The 1616-nt window shown below is 48.4% G+C and overlaps 1 protein-coding gene across 2 annotated transcripts in view; it reads right to left on the bottom strand.

The window, feature by feature from the left end:
• The window catches only part of LOC119266224 (tRNA pseudouridine synthase A 1-like), an 11475-nt gene extending 10471 nt beyond the window's left edge, over positions 1-1004 (bottom strand). Inside the window, exons 1-2 of one of the 2 annotated variants that reach the window (XM_037547767.1) lie at positions 878-1004; positions 651-771 (exon numbers count right to left, since the gene is read on the bottom strand). In XM_037547767.1, the coding sequence (XP_037403664.1) occupies positions 651-771; positions 878-952 (196 nt within the window). In that variant the 5' untranslated portion in view covers positions 953-1004. The other variant, XM_037547768.1, reaches the window with a different exon arrangement.
• Positions 1005-1616: the final 612 nt, after the last annotated feature.

The raw sequence follows: 1616 nt of genomic DNA, 5'->3' as shown, positions 1-1616 counted from the left end.
ATTTGGTTTCATTATTTGCCACCCGTTTTGGCTCAACGAAGAAAGCCCATCTAGCAGCGCACTGTGGGCCAGGTCCGGAGAAAAATAAAATTGCTGATGGGAGGGTTCGATCTCATAACCTGCCAACCGGCCACTCATAGTTTGTCCAACTGACCCAGCTAGAGATATGAGTGGATTTTTTTTCTCCCGTTGCAACGCACGGGCCTTTTTGCTATATATATATATATATATATATATATATATATATATATATATATATATATATATATGATGTTGTAGATATAAGCACTTTTTTCTATGAAGTTGGTCAAGCTTAAAGAAGTTTAACTTAGGACAAGCCTAAAACTTCAAATGTTTTGGGATGAAGAGAGTAGAAGCTAACAATTCCACCAGGCCCATGTACGCACACTCAGTTAAAATGGACATTCTAATCATATGGCAAATAGTTGGTCCGATGGCAAACTAGTGATCCCCGGTAATAGAAAACCTACCTTCTGCAACCATTTGCTTTCTCTTCTCCCTTCGATGCAACCGTCCTTAGGTAGCGCCGATAACCATTCATCACCACCCCCAAGAATCTAATAATGATCGAATACACAAACACCACCGATCTAAAGAATCCGGGTGCAGAGAAGAGGGGCGAGAAAAACCTTTGAACTTGGTACCGTCGTAGGCGATCACCATCCGCCACTTGTGCGAGCACCCCGCCGCCGCTGAATCTGCGTCGTCCGCCCCCGGGTGCAGCACAGCGCGGAGGCTGCCATCCACGAGCTGTCGCCGCCCGTCGAATATACAGACCAAGAAGCCACTCCATGTGAGATGCGTATGTAGACCGTAGGAAGGAGTGCGCAGAACGACAGGAGGAAAAGGCTTATACCGAGATGTTTCCGGCAGCAGCGGAGACGGCGGCGCGAGGCGGGGTGGCGAGCCGGAGGACGGCTGAACCCAGCATATCCAATTCTCAATCTGATGCGGCTCAAAAAAAAAAAGAACGAGCAGCGGAGATGGCTTTTCCAAACAAAGAAAGCAAAGGAGGAAAGTTCAAAAAAAAAAAAGCAAAGGAGGACGCTCGCTCGACCGATCCCAGCTGGGGATCGGTCACGTCCTGAGCCCGGTCCGATGGCTTAGCCCAACTTCACTGCATGATCCAAATGAACGTTCGGTTTGACCGAATTTTACGCCTTTGGGGCCACAATGAATTCGTTCATGTCCACTTCTGTCTATTGGATCATGGATGCGTTCAATGGACGGTCGCACTCCAAATCATGTTTGTGTTGGACGTGATAAAAAAACTAAAATAAAATGACTTTAAAAATAAATAAACACAGTTAAAAAAACTTAAAACATGATTTAAGGGGTCATGGCCACAAAACGACTCAGTTCCATGGTTCACTTAACGGCCCAGTGCCATAATTAACATAAAAACGAAAAAAATGCCGCCCGCGCGCTTCTGCCGCGCCCGTCGATGTCGGTGTCGTGGCCGTCTTCAGTGGCCACCGATGTCGTCGTCGTCTTTAACGAGGTCGACGTAGTCCGGCGGCGTCCAGAGGTGGGTCGGCGGTCCGTGGTGCACGAGGGAGGCGGGCCGGAAGGTGGCAGGTGCCTGCACCACCTCC

The sequence above is a fragment of the Triticum dicoccoides genome, chromosome 1A (assembly GCF_002162155.2).
Source record: "Triticum dicoccoides isolate Atlit2015 ecotype Zavitan chromosome 1A, WEW_v2.0, whole genome shotgun sequence".
NCBI lineage: Eukaryota > Viridiplantae > Streptophyta > Magnoliopsida > Poales > Poaceae > Triticum > Triticum dicoccoides.
Note: the sequence above shows the minus strand (reverse complement) of the source record. Positions and strands in the feature narration are given on the sequence as shown.